The sequence below is a fragment of the Sinocyclocheilus rhinocerous genome, unplaced genomic scaffold, assembly GCF_001515625.1.
Source record: "Sinocyclocheilus rhinocerous isolate Xijiao unplaced genomic scaffold, SAMN03320098_v1.1 scaffold1581, whole genome shotgun sequence".
NCBI classification, from domain to species: Eukaryota; Metazoa; Chordata; class Actinopteri; order Cypriniformes; family Cyprinidae; genus Sinocyclocheilus; species Sinocyclocheilus rhinocerous.
Genome location: NW_015635516.1, coordinates 387,874 through 402,875, shown reverse-complemented (window position 1 = coordinate 402,875; position 15,002 = coordinate 387,874). Strand labels below are relative to the sequence as shown.

The window sequence follows — 15,002 nt, the reverse complement described above, 5'->3', positions numbered from 1 at the left end:
CAAGTGAACCGTACCGTTACCAAAACGTGACGTGTAAACTCTGCTGATCACAGATTGGCCGGAGAGAATCGTCACTACCTGCGTCACTGAACTTGCGACACAAACACAACAGAACCACTAGATTTAAATCAGCACAGCCAGCGAAGGATCAAACGCAACTGCTTTGAACGAGCGCACCTTTTTTAACAAACAAAAAGTGGCTATTTCGTTGTCTGAGGAAGCACAGACGTTCCTCTCGTTGATAGCAGAGGAGCGGATCCAGCGAGAGCCTTATGGGGTGACGTGGAATTAAAAAGTTTTTCAGGAGTCGCGGCAGTATAGGTGGCGCAGCTAACGACATGTGAATAATCCCGCCCACTCTAAAGCGATACTAAACTGCAGTGGAAACGCAAGCCGAGCCGAGCTGAGTCGTACCACGTAGTGGAAAAGCACCATTGAGAGCCTGTTCTAGTACACCTCCAAAACAAAATCAAGACTTTGTAAAAGAGCATAATAGGACCCCTTTAAAGTATCAAAAGCAGTCCATATGACATAGTTGACATTTTTTCACACTGCATGTGAAAGAGCACCTGTCAAGGGGGGCGCGAGCATCAGTTCATTCAGAGACGTTCCCTTGAGAATTTATGAATATGAGTTAAATCTTTAGCCATCCATTAAGGGGCAATCTGACTCCCACTGCTAGTCGACAGTTAGAGCAGAGTTGGCTCGAGTATCAGTCACGCTCAGTGTTGCCAAGTCCGCGGTTTTCCCGTAAGGGTGAATAAATGACAATCTTTGAGTATGTCATTTATTGAACATCACCCGAGAAAATGTTGATGGTCACTATGTATTTTTTCTCCATTAAGACGCCACCTGTGTGTTAAAGGCATACTCCACCCAAAAATGAAAATTCTCTCACTATTTACTCACCCTCATGCTGTCTTAAAAGTATATGACTTCAGAAGAACACAAACCTGCTTGCATTGCATGGACTCATAGAGATGAATTCTTTTTCTAAAAGTCTTTGAATTAATCTGAAGAAATATTCATCTGGGACAGCATGAGGGTGAGGAAATGATGAGAGAATTTTCTGTTCTTTAGTGTTGTGAGTTCTTTATACACAAATAGTTTAAAAATAACCTTGACTTAGCAACTGTATTCTCATCTGACATGTCCACTGTGTGTCAGTATTTATCTGACCCAGCTTTTGTTTTTGTGCCGTGCACTGTTCTCTGTTTGAGCTAATGAGCTGTGTCACTGATGTACCGGAAAACAGATTTTGGTTGGATTTACTCCAGTAGCAGGCAGTTTTTCAACAGACTCCTTTTGCCCGACTAATCTAATCCATCCTGTTTGGAGAACTTAATTTCCACAGGCGCTAAGTGGGGCACAGACGTATGGCCGTGTCAGTGGTATTGACTCTTATTTTTCTCTGTATTGTTAAGGACTGGGCTTTAGGAGTGCTGCATGCCAAAATCATTGCTGCCATCACCCTCATGGGTCCCCAGTGGTGGTTGAAGACCGTTATTGAGCAGGTTAGTGGCTGCGGTGACTATCGTTTGTTCATGATCTCTGTGGTGCTGTTAAGGGTCTAGATGCTTGACTATAGATGGATACACTCACTAACTGAATGATTTACTGCTTTTCAGGTGTATGCCAATGGAATCAGGAACATTGACCTTCATTTCATTATCAGGAAGCTGGCGGCCCCGGTCATTGCTGTACTGCTGCTTTCTCTCTGCATCCCCTATGTGATTGCTGTAGGCATCGTCCCCCTTCTAGGTGGGTAGAAACAATGCTGGTGTTAGTCAAAGCTCTCGGTTTCTCAAAACATGTTTGTATTAGGCTTAGTTGTATTTAGTGTAAATTTAACTGTTATCTGTCATAGTTTTCAAAAGTCTGATGCTGTAATTGGTCAATCAAAAACCTTAATGTTTTTATGCCAGAAAAATGTGGCTCTGGTTTAATGCTAAAATGTGAAATGAAATAATTACATATATTTTAAATCGTAAAGTTGAACTATATGAATTATAAATGTGAGGTTTTTAGAGAGGTTTATATATAAAAAAAACATTGATGGAATTTACTGTATAACATGGAATGTCACGAAATTTGCCAAAATTTGGATGGATAAATCAAAAGTAGGTCAGTACACTTAAATCAATATGTGATATTGTCTAATGTCGATGAATATTAAGCCGTTTAAATATGAATCCTGTATGTCTCTGTGTGAATGAATGGCGCAGACAGTGTTTTCAGCCTCTGCCGCCTCAATATATGAGTACATGAACACATAAACATAATCTCCAGAGGTGCTCTGAGAGTCACTTATGAGAATTTTAGCATTTGTTTTGAGAAAAACTACTGCCATATCATATTCAAACAGAAGCCTAAAGGTCTTTACAGCAACCTGTCAAAATAAAAGTTTGGTTTAACTTGAAGTAACTGTGACAGAAACATATTACTTAATGTAATGATAATATTACTACTACTAATTAAATTATTAAAACATAATTTTTAAGGAATATTTACAAGAAAATTTATTTACCAGAATTTATTTAGCAGAAAAATGTAAATACACAACACAGTATTTCTGAAAAACACAGAATTTGGTGAAAATAAAACTAAATTTGAGAAAAAATAAAACTGATTTCATAGTCCCTTATATATATATTAAGTTCTTTGATTCCTTTCATCCTGGACATCACATAATAAGCGACACTGTCATTGAAGTTGGACTTTGTTTGATTCTCATCGTTTAGAAGAGGTTTTAGCACTCATTCGAGTGGCTTCATCATGTGGAGATTTGAGTGGTCTTCAATCAAAGAGGACAAAGTCCAGTTGTAACAGCTGCATTGTAAATGACTACTTGAGCTTTTTAAGTGCAAAAATTCAGATGAAATCTGAATAGTTAGGCGCCCTTCATACTGCATATGGGAGTTGTATAGTGACATTTAAGATTCCAATAAATACCTGTTTGTTCGTGTCGGGACACTTCCAACTCTCTTTGTGGCTCAATAAAGAGCAAATCACCTCATTTCGGTTACTGCACCACTGAAAGCATTCTGGCTGTGTCAGTGGCTGTTGTGGGAGTAGTGTGGTAAAATTAGCTCATCACCGGCTGTGCTACCGAACATTAGGGATATCTTACATGCCTTAAGAAGGCCAGGTGTGTTCTCAAGGACCTCAGTCACCCAAAATAGAACTCTCTTTCTGCCTGAAATCGTAATTAAACAGTCAAAAACCATCATGTATCTTAAGACATGTTTTTCTTGCAGAGGATTTCTCTCATGTTATAATACTTCAGCACAGTTATCCATTCTAACCAGCTCTTGTCTCTCTGAATAGGGGTCACTATGGAGATGCAGAATCTGGTGCAGAGGAGAATCTACCCCTTCCTTCTGATGGTAGTGGTACTGATGGGTATCCTCTTTTTCCAAATCCGACAATTCAAGCGCCTTTATGAGCACATCAAGAATGACAAGTGAGTCTTGAACAGGATTTTGAAATTAACTACTTTCTTAAGAGTCGATACTTGCCAATACAAATGCCTAGTGAATTTGATTTTCAGAGACGTTTTTGTACGTTGAGAGAATTTTCAATAATGTGCCACCCATTTGCTCTACCATTCAAAGATTTGGGGACAGATTTTGTTTTCTAAAAATAAATTAATACTTTTACTCAGCAAGGATGCAATAAATTTATCAAAATTGATAGCAAATACATTTATAATTTTATAAAAAAATTCTATTTCAAAGAACGTTTTATTGATTAAAGAATCCTGGAAAAATGTAAGTAACATGATCAGTTATGGCTATTACCTAAAAATCGTACCTAGTAAATATGATTCAATTTTAATATAATATTGAGAGAATTTTCAATAATGTGCCACCCATTTGCTCTACCATTCAAAGATTTGGGGACAGATTTTGTTTTCTAAAAATAAATTAATACTTTTACTCAGCAAGGATGCAATAAATTTATCAAAATTGATAGCAAATATATTTATAATCTTATAAAAAAATTCTATTTCAAAGAACGTTTTATTGATTAAAGAATCCTGGAAAAATTTAAGTAACATGATCAGTTATGGCTATTACCTAAAAATCGTACCTAGTAAATATGATTCAATTTTAATATAATACAACTAATATAATATGTCATATATATCATTAGATTGCTTGATACATAAAAACTTGCATTTTAGATATTTGGGGCATTTTTGATAATTTTTTATAGAATTTATGTCCCACTTTTGAATAAGAATCAAGTCTGTCACTTCACACTTCACTGATAAGCTTTTTTTATCTGGGCTTTGTGTTGATTTGTGTTTTGCTCTTTTTTTCATCCATGCAGGTACCTTGTTGGACAGAGACTTGTGAACTATGAACGAAAAGCTGGCAAGCCCAGCACTACCACACACAGCAGTTCAGTGCAGGAGTAAAGAGCTTGGGATTGCTTTGGAGTCACTGTTTTTGTGTGCGAGTGAGCGAGCATGTGTGCGCATGCGCGAATGACTGAACAACCTTCCTCTCCTGCTCCCTCTGTGTGCGTCCATACATCCAGCATGTCCACTAAGACTAAAAAAAAACTGACCTCTGGCCTCTCTGAGCCTGCCAGCAAAAAGGGGCGAAAGAGTCGTGTACATAAACAGGGTTAAAGAGAGAATCCCTACAGCCAGCCAACCGTGGATTAAAAAGAATATCTCACTCCTAAAAAGAAAAAAAAAAACTGAAAAAAAAAGATTAAGTATGTGTATTAATTTATTAAATCTAGTTGTTACCTTATTTGTGGAGATTTGTTCGTGGCAAGACTCGACCTACATGGTTCCTTTCATCACCCTCATGGAGAGGCCAGTCAGACTCCAGGGATGAAAAGTCTCAACGTCGGGGTCATATAATGGAGCTGGACTGTCACATTAGTACCTTTTTATTTATTAGGTTTAAATTTTCAATGAAATATGATCTTGAAGTTTTTGAATGAGAGGGTCTTGTTTGATTTGATGCTTTCGGTAGTGTGTCTTACCTTCATTTCTCGATGCTTTAACCTCCCTAATTTTATGTGCAGACCAGAAGCGGATGGAGATTTAACGGTTACGTCACACCCATCTGCTTCCTGTCATGTGGAAAAGAGGGAATTTCGTTTCACCAACAGTTTGCGTGCGACTGTTGTTGACCAATTCTAAGAAGCACAGAGTCAGTGTCTAGCAGCCGAAGCGTAGTTTGACGGTAGAGTTTATGGCTCACAGTGAGTCGCGAATCTGATCTCTGCCTGCTAGCTCGGTGTTCAACTCTGAAAAATCCTTTCGAGTAGCTTAGAAGACCGTTTAGAGTGCTAGTTGAGTCAGTGGTTGAGCTAGCATATTTGTTTGCTGTTCAAGTTGATATCGACCGTTGTATGTCCGTCTCGTGCTCAGCATGGCCTAGCAACACTTTCTCATAGATGTAACTCTGGCACGTACACAGGTTGTTGCACTTTTTTTAATTTAAGAAAGTGTCTTTTAAGAGCAGCGATGGTTCAGAAACCCTTTAGACCAAATTTTAAGTCCTTACGCGTATGTGAGCTCACTAAAATTCGTTAAACTGATCAAATTTTCAGCCGAAATGTGGTTTATGAATCTTGCATCGGAAGAGTTTCGTGTCTGTAGGTGAGGAGATCCTCAACACGTTTGTAAATAAATAATGTACCTTTTCGATTGTTCGTAGCAGAGTATGTTTTTCTCCATTTCAAATTTGCTGCGTCTGTTACAGATTCACGATTCACCGAAGAATTGGTCTCAGACGGCTTTAGAGATAGTGTTAATCAGTGCTGAGATTCTATAAGTGACCTTATAGTATCTTATTACACTGAAACTGGATACTGTATGCTTCTCGATAGCTTGTGCTCCTCTGAAAGGCAAATGTTCTATTTTTATATGTGCAACTAGTGACACCGTTTTCATGTTTGCTCAGCCATTGATTTGATTTCCTCTGAAGTTTTCTGAGGTCAGCTAGAATCCAGGTAAAGTGTCTGGTTTACTAAGCCTTTTCCTTTTCATCGCATGTTTGTGTGAAGTATTCAGTATTCTGAATGTTTTCAAACCTCCTCCTAGGAGGCTCTCGCTGTAACAATTACATCCTCATAATGGCAGACAAATTTTTTAATTTTTTTTTGTTGAAAACTTTTATTACAAATATTAAATCACAAAGTGTAGTACTTGCGGTGCTTTGTGTCTTTAATCAAACGTATCATTCGTGTGCTTATTTTCATGCAGTTAACTGACCAAGTGAATTAGAAATTTAATAATACAAAAGATTACTATCAGTGTAATATAAGGATGTTTAGTATACAAATGACTTTTAAAGCATGTTTGATGTATCACAATAATAAGTTTTGGAACATCTGACTTTATAAGACTGATTATTCACTCAAAGCTAATAAACCTGTTGGATGTTTGTGGTACAAAAACAACAAAATGCAGAAAAAGCTACTAATTGCACAATTCATTCTGAACATACATTTAGAACAGGACAATTCCTGTAAGCATGTAGAATAATAGCATCAACTTTACCAAGGTTTCCAACTCTTTTAGCAAATTTCTTATGAGCCAAACTGCTTTCTGGCTAAATATGCTTTAATCCCGTTAAATGTTTAAAAGAATAGTTCAGCCAAAAAATGAAAAACTGCTGATTTTACTCGCCCTCAGGCTATCCTAGATGTAGAGGAGATTTTCTTCATCAGAACAGATTTGGAGAAATTTTGAAGCATTACATTACTTGCTTACCAATGGATCCTCTGCAGTGAATGGGTGCCGTCAGAATGAGAGTCCAAACAGCTGATCAAAGCATCACAATCGTCCACAAGTAATGCACGTCTCCAGTCTGAAATTAACGTCTTGAGAAACACAAATCTATGTGTTTGAAAGAAGAAAAAAAAACACTATAATTAAGACATTTCACTTTAAGTCATTGCTTCCAGCCAAAATAATCCATAACAATGCTTCCTCCAGTGAAAAAGTTGTCTACTGTCATTACTTTTTTTAACTTTTTGCTTGTAAACTGCTTGATCTGATATTTTGTAGATCTGTAGGCTTATATTTTAGCTGTAAGCAATCATTTAAAATTAAAACACTTTAATTATGGACAAACATTCAGCTTTTCACTTCACAAAATGTTAATTGAGGACTGGAGACTGGATTACTTGTGGATTATTGTGATGTGCAGACAGTGAACAAGTGATGTAATGCTAAAGTTCTCAAAATTTGATCTGACAAAGAAACAAACTCAAACATCTTGGATGGCCTGAGGTTTCATGAAGAAACAACATTAAGTTGAAAAACTACTGGGACTCTTCTTGCTTTCTTTTCTTTTTGCTTGCCATGGTTTCTTATTATTATATCACACTAATTTGTTTGATGTGGCCATTTGACATTTTGTTAGCTGAATCTCTTGTCATATTGTATATGTTTTTGGCAAGATGTACTGTTCATTTGTATTCCTACCAAATTTCTTTTTACACAGTAAAATAAAAGTAAATGTTTTTGTAAACACAAGCATGCCAGTGACCAGTATATAATCAGGATGCTCAATCAAAGTTCATGACCTTCAGCCTTAATGTTTATTGTGGGTTAGTCACATAATCTCTCACAGTGTACAGTTGTGTAATAGATGTGTCATGTCTGAGCTACACAATCACCTGCCTTTAGTAGGCCACAATATTAAGTTGTACAGGTCTTATGAATCAGTGTTGTTACTGTTAACTAAAACTATTAAAATGGTTTTCATTAATTAAAATGCACTCTAAAAAAATCTGTAAACACAGGGCACAATATACTGTATAATTTGAAGGAGTTTTTCTGTATTTTTTTATTTTTTTTTTACAAGTGTTTTACCAGTATTTTGAATTTTGCACTTCTTTGCATTGTGTTTTAGAGTTAACAGAAATGTCCGTAAAATTATTGGATAATGTCGTGTGTAATGAGCTTCCAGTACTCTGTTATTTTACGGATTTATTTTTTACAGTGTATAAATACTGGATGAAGAATGTAATCAGAAATGTTGCCTTGGCAACTAACAGAAATAAAATGTTTAAGTACTAAAACTACTAAGACTAAAACTGAAATGACAAAAGCAAAAAATTACTAAAGCAAACTAAAAAAATTAATAAAATAAAGTTAATTCAAAATATTAATAAATAATATAATGTATAAATAATCCTAACAATGTTTTATGTACTTATTTTTTATTTGAAATGTAAATTATTTCCATATTCCTCAATGATTCAACTCAAATGATCCTGTTGCCTTTTGTGAAGATATTAAAGTGGCCACAGGCAGGTTAAGCCAGCAGAACATTTTTCTTGGATAATTTACCCAAAACGGCCTATAGGATGTGCTGTTTCTGATGTTCTGTGTCCAGAAATATCAGTACAAAACATGCCTTTATACATCATCCCAAAGCCACATAATCCATGGATTGTAGTTAGAAAGCAGCAGTCTTAATGCAGCCTAAAACATTGAAAGTGACAGTCTGTGTAGGTATGTTTGTTATCATTTTTTAGGAACACAAATGAGAGAACAGCTTATCCACAGCAGCATGTTATTTCTGATGCATCCAATTAACCTTCCTCTAATCCAGTGGCTTGTGGAGCCAGCAGTGGATCGTGGTCAAATACAGGCTATCAAAGTGTGGAAAGTCACTCAAGATGTGCATGTGAATATCAAAGTCGGCTAAAAATAGAAGCGATAAGAGTAATAGTGGTACACAGCAGTACAACTCCGATACAAAAGTCCTCAGTGGACAAACAGGCATCAGCTGTGTTGAGTGCTGTTATGCTCTTTCTTGGATGCATATTTGTGTTGCATCAGTTGGGAAATATACTGCACTGATTCCTCAGACAGTAAGATTACTGTTCAGCACATGTAACTGTGAAAGGGGAGGGAGGAGTAGAGAGAGAGAGAGAGAGAGACAGAAAGAGACTAAAGGGATTAGGAGGCTTCTCTCAAAACGGTGCCCATGCCAGTCACAGCGTTTTCCGATGGAAGTCCTTCATCTTCACTTTGAACTATTGGTGAATTCTCTAACAAGAGACCGATTGGATCACAGAGCAAGTCAAGTGAAGAAAAAATGGGATAGTTTAGGTTAAAAAAAAAAAAACGATGGTTCAGTATGTATATGATAATCAGAAACCAAGGCTGGACTTAAGTACAACCGGTTCTTGAAGAGCAGAAGATATGATATCTAGAGGGTGCCTTTAAAAGATCTTTAACTTCTGGTTCCAGTGTTTTTCTTGCGCTTCATGCTATTACTTGCATCGAGAACTGGTTTTTAGGATTACCATTCACTATGTGACAGACTCATTCTGGATCCGACACGATTTTTGCTTTTGTGTTCCACCTGTTGGATAGTTAAATGGTGCTAATAACTCAGAATGGTGTTGCAGGAGGTGTACTTCTGGTCAAAGATCACCAACACGGCACCGGCCACAACCGAGCGATAGGCTGGAACAATGAGGAGTCCTCCATACAGAGCTCCACTTTTGTGGAGCCTACAGAGGGACTCTTATTATGCAGATGATGAAGACCACCATCCTTATGATGGTGACGACGACGATGACGTCTACCAAGAATTTGAGGAGCTGGACTTTTCAGAACTACCAGATACCAAGAGCATTGCATCAGAAGATTCCTTCTACCCACCTGATGATTCGCTCAACTTTGAAAAATGTCAGGATCCTGAGAGCCCCGAGCCAATCAGCTTCTTTAAAGCATGCTGCTCTAACAATGCCATCATCGTCAAAATAATGATTAGACAAGGTGTGACGGAGGAGGAGGTGCGAGAGATGGACAAAAATAACAGAGTGAGTTTTGCTATGGTTGTGAAATGTATATTTTCTGTGCCACCAAACCTGAATGTAAAAAATATTATTTTCAAACAGGTTTCCCAAACCCTGCCATTAGTCAGACAAACTCGCACCACTGGTTGAATCAATGCTGTTAGTCAGGATTCTCAAAAACCGAGCAAAGTTTTTAAAGTGCCTCAGTCAAGCTGTACAGCTACAAATGCATATTAGGCTGAGATAAGTGTATTTTAACAAAATAAGCTTTAAATATTGTATTGATCTTTAATTTTGTATTATCTTTTATTTGCAAGAGTATAGACAGGTTCAAACACCAGTTATCACTGAATATCAAGGCTCACATTTGGCTCAAAGACAGCTCTGAATATATTTAAGTGGTCTTAAAAGGTAAAAATATCTAGTGAGTTTGTCTTTGGTTTAGCACCACAGGTTGAAACATTATCAGTCATAAGAATTCAACTGCAGGAACGTACTCATGCAGTGTGGGAAAATCTCTATCATTACCATTGCTTTGAGTTTTCTGAATACTGGAACAATGAACATTAATTTCCAGAATCCATTCAATCAAACCTTGTGTTTAAAGAGTACATTCTTGACTGGCAAAAGGCCTTTCACTCCCCTTAGCTCGGAGAAGCTTACAGTTATGACAATGTTGGTGATAACAGTGTCATGTTTATGCAAGGCTATTATCATATCAAAGAGTCTTTAAGCATGCATGATCCACGCAGTGCTCCTCAGGGAATGAGCTCATGCGCTGAGGCTGTCTCCTTCCTCCATAAATATCGGCATTGTGCTGAAGTGAGGCTGAGACTTTCATCCGCACATAAATATGACATTAAAAGCACAGTCTATAAGGAAAGAAATCTGGCTTGGATGGCAACTCTTAGCAAAACATGTGCCTTCTTGACACATGGTGGAATTGTGTTGAGTCTATAAATATTAGATCATAGTGACGTTTTCATTGACATGACACCCACCACATAGTCAATATATGTAGATGGAATGGTCTTTAAGTCCAGGAGTTTACAAACGGCTGTCCAGGGGCCTGCAAGCTGGTGCTAAGGGGTCTGTGGAAAAGTTCAGAGATAAAATAAAACAAATAAATGAATACAGGATATTAATAGAAAATAAAGAATTTCACATTATATTGTAATCCTTGTGCTTTCTAAATAATGTAATCATGAGATTAAACACAATTCAATTTAAAAACTTAATAGAAAGTAAAATGTATTCAAATTTGTTTAGAAATTATAGGCTATATGTTAATACTTTACACATATTGATATTTTATTTGTTTTACCCAGTATGAGTGTGACTTTATACATTAAAATATAGAGTTTTGGGAAGAGGGTCCCTCTCAAGGGAATCATCACATTCTGTGGCATCAAAAAGTTTGAAACCCCTATAAAGATAAAGTAATATTAAATCAAATAAATGGATAAATAACATGAAAAAACAAAAAATGTTTTCTTGGCAAATGCATGATATAAGTTGAATTACTAAAATTACTACAACTAAAATATGAAATATATATGAATTAAAGCTAAATAGAATAAAACAAAACTATTACAACAAAGCACAAAATTACTAAAAGTGAAAATGAAAACAAACTATAAAAATAAAAGCTAATTCAAGATATTAATAAACACTATAAAATACAGCAAAATAACACTGATCTAGGGCTAAATGGGATTATATATATTCACAAAAGATTCAATAGATTTCTAAGTCCTCTCCAGCTGACATCTCTTGGGTCTGCACCCAGCCAGCTAAGCTTTTTGTTTGTTTGTTTTATTTGACAAAATGTAATTTTCAAAAAAGTCCAGAAAGACTGATTTATACACATTTCAAAACTGTTGAGGATAAAATACACAAAAAAGCCTTTGGCTTATTTCCATTGTGGTCCTTGGTATTTAAAAAAAAAAAATGGACGAACAAATCATAAATGGAGTGCTATCCACATCAAGTTCAGAAACTCACCACACAAACTTCAAAACATCAATGATAAAACAACCATTTTTTAACTTCCCTTCTAAAAATACTATCAACTTGTATCTCTTGAATACACCCAGGTAATTTATTCCAAGCAAAAGAGCTAGTATATAAAAAATAATTTTTTCCCATTTCACTCTTAAACCTACAAGGATATATACCATTACTACTCGCCCTTGTAAAATAGCAGTGGACCTCTCTTACAAATACATAATATTCCAACAGATACTTTGGAACCATTTTCTTTAATATCTTAAACACCATCACCAGTTTCAAAAAAAAAAGTTACCCTTTTTTCGACTTTTAAAAAACTAATTTTCCTATAATGTTCATCTCGCAAATGCATCAGTGGATGTACTTTCAAAATAACCCTATCTTATTTTGAGCAGTCTGCAATTTATTTTTGTAAATTTTTTTGAAATACAGCTATACCAAAAAACTGCAGCATAATCAAAGTGTGACTGCACTAATGCACCAGCCAACATTTTTAAAGTTTCAGTATCTAAGAAAGCCGCCTGTCTTGCTAAAAATTTTTTTTGAATGAGCTAAATCTTTTCTCCTGTCAAATTACAAAACACAACCCAAATATTTTACTTCTCGTTTAGGTGTAATAATTTGATCTCCAACCTTTACCTCTAATCTAAAGCATTTTTTTTTTCAATTTAGTAGCCGAGCCAAATAATATAACTTCAGTTTTCCCCAAATATAAAGACAGTTTATTATGGCAAAACCATTTGGAGACCCCTTCAATCTCTACTTAATTCATTTTCAATATTTTCCTTCCTCTCATGAGATTATTGCTGCATCATAAAAGCTTATTTGAACAGGCCATTTTTACATAATTAACATATAATAAAAAAAGTAAAGGACCTAATACACTCCATTGCGGAACCCCATATGAAATGGTCAAACAAATGGAACAGACAGGTCAAACAGATGGGAGTTTGGATTGCAGTCCGAGATGCAGCCAATGCAGATCGTAATCATGCCTGAGCTTTTAAAAGGCTCTCGAAGATGACAAAATACTGCCTCGACAGGGATTTTTTTTCTGCATGTCATATGAGGAGAGAAACCCTAATTTGTCCATTAAACGCAGAACTTATAATGTAAGCGTAATTCCACTCTAAGGAGTCTGGCTGTAGGCCATAAAAGCCTACATTTGAATCCGCCAAACATTGTCATGCTAAATTATATGCGAGAATTGAGATGACTTCCTTCCTCAATGAATTATTTGAACTGAAATTGCATTGACTACTGCTAAACGGGTCTGTCTTGCTGAAAATAGAGCTATAATAAATGAAGCATCACCTATTGCCCCCCTCCTTTGTGCCTCCACAGTCACTGAGACCATGTCGGTATTGAAAAAGATAGTTTGCCGTACTTTGCCACCTGGTACAAGCATTGAATTTGTTAATAAACATCTTATTTAACTATTCATCGTTGTTGAATGACGCTCTATCTAGGACTGTACGCTTGGTCTATGACTCACTCTTAACTCAGACAGTGCAGTTTGAAAACTCAATGTTCTGAATGCTAACAGAAACAACACATGCATAGAAACGAATGGTTACTCACAGAGAGACAGAAAAACACTTGTTTTCCCCAAAGCAGAAGACTCTGTGGCAGTAAAAGACATGTAGTCGTCTTTTAAGATTCTACGACCCATTTGCATGTAAATGTCTCCTAACTAACACAAGCCCTGATCATTTGTTTAATACAAATCTTATTCTACAGCCATTAGCACAGGGGAAATGATATGTGCTGCACAGTTAAACAGTACCATTAAGTGCTAATATTTAATGATCCTGTTTATCAGTCTCGGGAACAATCAACCTGTTTGCAGCGCTGATAATTAAAACAGAAAAATTGAAGGTTTTGGTTGAGGAATCCTGCTGTCTGTGGGGATGCACATCCTATAGCTTAAAGTTTTAGATTTCACCTTGAAGTTTGTATTCACCTTCACTGTTGAACTCCTGTTGATCTCAGGAGGCTGAGCTTTAGGAGGTTAGAGAGGCTTTCCTTTACAATCATCTTACGACAGCGTGACATTTCGCTTCCCTGTAAGACTGTGTTGTGTAATCTGATATGATCCCTATGAAGTGTCACTGGGATCCACCACTAGGTAGAAATTGCTACATCTCATATAGTACTGGCTATGGCCTGCAATAACCTTTAAAACTGATCTATATATTTAAAAAATAAATAAATAAATAAAGAAAAAATAAAAAACATTAATATTTGCAAGGGAGTCTTGGTGACTAAGAGAGACAGACAATGCGTCCTAAATTGTTAAAAAAAACTTTTTTTCCCCCCTTAGCTGCACATCGATTGCATTATAGCAATAATCATATTCAGTTTCTTGATATTCTGGAGTTAAGAACCATAAATGCCAGCAGACAAGCGCTTTGAGCCCAGAGGGAACGCCATACTAAATCTTAGCTAATAGTCTTTATGGGGCTTACCATCTGCCTGAAGTGCTCTATAATCACTCACAATCTGGAGACACAAGAAAACCAAACTGCTCTGTACTACTCAAGTAATGCCTCTGACCTCATACATTTGTTTTTATTTCCTCGTAACCCTCACTCATCTGCAGGGGCGCCGCTAGCAATTTTGGGCCCTATGAAAGAATATGAGGTTGGGCCCCCTACCGCACCAAACATACACTATATTGCCCAAAGTATTGGGACCCCCCCCCCTCTAATGAACAGGTTTGACCACTTTAGTAATTTCCATGTTTAAGCATATAATGATATTCTATGGAATTGTGTTTCTAATTTTATGTCAATAGTTTGAACAGGACCATTTTCTATTCTAACACAACAATGCCTCTGTGTATAAGGCAAGGTTAAAAAAAAAGATTGATTCAGTCAATGCGGAAGAACTCGACAGGTCTGCATAAAACCAAGTCCTAATCTCAGCTGAACACCTCTGGTGTGACTTTAAATGCAGACCTTGAGCTAAAAACTCATCACCAAACACCAATTTCTGCTCATGGAAATTACTAAAGTAGTCAAACCTGTTCATTAGAAGGGGGTGTCCCAATACTTTTGGCAATAAAGTGAACAAGCCAACCTAGCTATTCAAAATCTTGGTCTGCAATTTAATAATATTGACCTATTACTTTTGCTATTGCTTTTGACCATTAGGTATCAGTAACGTAATTCATTCAGAACCTGTTCTATGGACATAGA

General features: G+C 36.5%; 1 protein-coding gene and 1 pseudogene across 1 annotated transcript in view; both read left to right on the top strand.

The window, feature by feature from the left end:
• Window positions 1–7,132, top strand: part of LOC107746911 (E3 ubiquitin-protein ligase MARCH6) — a 21,203-nt gene extending 14,071 nt beyond the window's left edge. The window contains exons 23-26 of the mRNA XM_016561255.1: window positions 1,425–1,514; window positions 1,629–1,761; window positions 3,328–3,463; window positions 4,336–7,132. Coding sequence (XP_016416741.1) covers window positions 1,425–1,514; window positions 1,629–1,761; window positions 3,328–3,463; window positions 4,336–4,423 — 447 coding nt within the window. The 3' untranslated portion in view covers window positions 4,424–7,132. The remainder of the gene's footprint in view (window positions 1–1,424; window positions 1,515–1,628; window positions 1,762–3,327; window positions 3,464–4,335) is intronic.
• Window positions 7,133–9,124: 1,992 nt separating this feature from the next.
• The window catches only part of LOC107746921 (ankyrin repeat domain-containing protein 33B-like), an 11,106-nt pseudogene continuing 5,228 nt past the window's right edge, over window positions 9,125–15,002 (top strand).